This window comes from Saprolegnia parasitica, assembly GCF_000151545.1.
Source record: "Saprolegnia parasitica CBS 223.65 unplaced genomic scaffold supercont2.19, whole genome shotgun sequence".
Classification (NCBI taxonomy): Eukaryota; Oomycota; class Saprolegniomycetes; order Saprolegniales; family Saprolegniaceae; genus Saprolegnia; species Saprolegnia parasitica.
In genome coordinates, this window is record NW_012156413.1 from 41006 (window position 1) to 43935 (window position 2930).

The window sequence follows — 2930 nt, forward strand, 5'->3', positions numbered from 1 at the left end:
AGCATCTGGTGGTACCCCGAGGCGAGGTCCATCTTCGTGAAAATACGGCAGCCCCGCATGCGCCGGAAGAGGTCCTCGATGTTGGGTAGTGGGATGTTGGGCACTTCCGTCTGCGAATTGACGTGGCGGTAGTCGAGAACCCACCGCACGCTGGCGGCCGGGTGTAGTCCGCGCAGCCATTCCCGCCGAGATATCGTGTTGCCGTCGTCATCATGCTTGGGCACGCCGAACATCATGGACGCCCACTCGCTGGTCGAGAGCTGGATCCAGCCCTTTGCTAAGAGCCCTTCGACGAAGTCGTCACACGCTTCTTGCTCGACCAGTGCCATGCGCATCCCTGACGTCGCCCGTGGACGCGCGTCGCGGCGCATCTTCATCGCAAAGTCGACGACCCGGCTGGGCGGGAGCTCGTTGGGGAGCTCGGCCGGCAAGACGTCGGCAAAGTCGGCGACGACCTGGGCGAGTACCTCGGGCATCTGCGTCTGCTCGGGCACTGGTGATATCTTGAGCACGTAGGCCGCCGCCATGGCCTCTGGCGTCTGCAAGTCGCGCGGCATGTCGGGCCGCGGGCACACCGACACGAGCCGGTGCGTGCGCCAGTCGAGGACGGGGTTGTAGTCATAAAACCATGGCTTGCCCAGGATCACATCAAAGCTCTTGTCGCCCAAGTCCCACGTCGAGAACACCGCTGGGAAGCTGCCCAGCGCCGAGTCCTCGAACGCGACGAGACCCTTGCAGTCCTGGACCTCCGTGGGCGCGCGCTCGTAGCCATCGAAGCCGACCATCTTGACCCGCTTGGTACCGAGTACGTCGGCCGTGGCAAACTCGGGCCGGATCAAGTTGTCGGTCGCACCCGAGTCGATGAGAATGCGCACGGCCTTGCCATTGACCGTCCCGCGCTTGATGACCAAGCGGTGAGCTGGCGCGACGTCGGTCTGGGCTCGCTGGGCCACGTTGATACCGTACACCGTGATCTCCTCGTCCTCGTCCGCGGCCGCCCGCGAGACTGGAACGACGTGGACGTGGGCTTGCGTGCGCTGCTCCCCACGGCCGCCGCCACGGCCCCTTGGCCGCTTGGCGGGCGGCGCGGCGTGCGACAGTCCCGCGAAATGTGGCCCATGCGGTTGCAGTTGAAACACCGGCGGCGCTCCGGCCGGTTGCCCCCGCGCGCGTCCGCGTAGTCGACCTCCATATCATACGGGTCGCGCTGCGGCGCCGTCGGTATCGTGGCGACCGGCTGCAGAGCGACTTGCGGAACCGGCGGTGGCAGCGCCCGGGCCTGGCCGAGCGAGATACTGTGCGCGCGTTCAAACTCAAGCGCGCATTGAATGGCACCCGTCGTGGAGCCTGGGCGGCGGTACTGCACTGCCTCTCGCGTCCGTACGTCGAGCCCGCGCATGAAATGCGTAATCTTATCGAGCTCGGACATGTCCGTGACTTGGCTGACGATGCCGCGGTACATGCTAATGTACGCGAGGAGCCCCCCGCACGACGTCTGTGTGTTGTTGTAGAGCTGGTCGCGGAGCCGTTCTTGGAGGTCGGGCGGCTCAAACTCGGCGCGTAACGCCAGCTCAAACTCGCGCAGCGTCGTCGGCACCGTGCCCGTCGATGCTCGTTCGAGAAGCCACGTCGCCGCGTTGCCTTGTAAGTTGGCGTGCATCATCGCCAAGCACCGTGCCTCTGTCTCGGCGTCGAGTGTCGGCGTGATGTTCTTGGCTTGGAAGAACGTGGTGACGCGGTGTATGTACAAGCTGACGCTCTCGTCCAGCTCGCCGCGGTACTCCGGCAGGCGCAGTCCTTCGACGCGCATCGGTGCCGGTACGGCCGCCCGGGCCGCCGCGTCTGCGGCTCGTTGGGCCGCCGCTGTCTCCGTCGCCGTACGCGACGCCTCTGAGTTGGCGAGTTGCTGGACGATCGCGGCTTGAGCAGTCGTGTGCTCGGCTTGAGCCGTCGCCAGCGCATTGATGGCTTGTTGTTGGAGGTGCATGGCCTGGGTCAGCTGGGCCAGCAAGTGCTGTAAGTCGGCAGCCGCCATTACGGATGAGATCAAACGCGCGCCGCGTTATCCGGTGAACTCTTCCCGATATGCGAGATAAATCCGTCAGCAAGCAGTAGGTCCCGTAGGCCTCCCGCTCTCTGGATCAAAACTGAGGGAAAGGGAAGAGAAGCTCTTGCGAGGCGACACCGGTACTACGACGCGTACCTGACTTGCCACTCCTTCTACTTCCGCCTCAAACCAGGTGCTACCAAATGTAGAGCCCTGCTTGTGGTGAGGTAAATCTCGATATGTATTCTTCTTGTTTATACTCGCGACCTCTAGCTATCCATATTCACATATACAGGTAACGAGTCGTTGGTGTCGGAGGCTCCGGTGGTCGCCCAGAGACACTTGCGTGGCGTGTCTTTGCGCTCGGACCTTACAGCGATGCTCGTGCGCGAGCTGCCATGCGCGTTGTCTCTCGTCTGGCGTTGACGTCATGCACCACAGCGTTCGCGCACACATCGCTCATTGACCCCGAAGGTGTTCTCTGGGTGCGCCGTCATCCAATTTCTACAAGTACCTTGGCAAGGCGCTCCCGATGATTGTCGCTGGTATCTCGGACAAGTCGGACATTATCTGCGACGTGGCCATGCACGCCGGCTTGAACGCTGCCAACGCCCGCGTGCGCTCCAACGCGAAGGACCTCTTGGTGTCACAGCTAGTTTTGTCAAGGCGGTTGTACATGTACCAGCTGCACGTCATTTTGCAGCAGCTTTAGAACCGGTGCTGATGAAAAATACAGTTCTCTTGATATATGTGTTTGCTCTCCTTTGCTTGGATGCAAGGCAATACTACGTACACTCGAAGCTCTTCGACTGGCTCCAAGAGCGTGATACCGCGCCATCGTGTACGAATCGCCTAGTGTACTTGCTTCTCGGCCATAGGTCTC

The 2930-nt window shown here is 62.1% G+C and overlaps 1 protein-coding gene across 1 annotated transcript; it reads left to right on the forward strand.

Annotated features, from left to right (window-relative positions):
- Positions 1-2445: 2445 nt before the first annotated feature.
- SPRG_05376 (hypothetical protein) lies at positions 2446-2759 on the forward strand (the record flags this gene model as incomplete). The annotated part of the gene is made up of 2 exons (XM_012344623.1): positions 2446-2532; positions 2559-2759. 2 exons carry the CDS (start codon positions 2446-2448, stop codon positions 2757-2759), a joined length of 288 nt encoding a protein of 95 aa, XP_012200013.1.
- Positions 2760-2930: the final 171 nt, after the last annotated feature.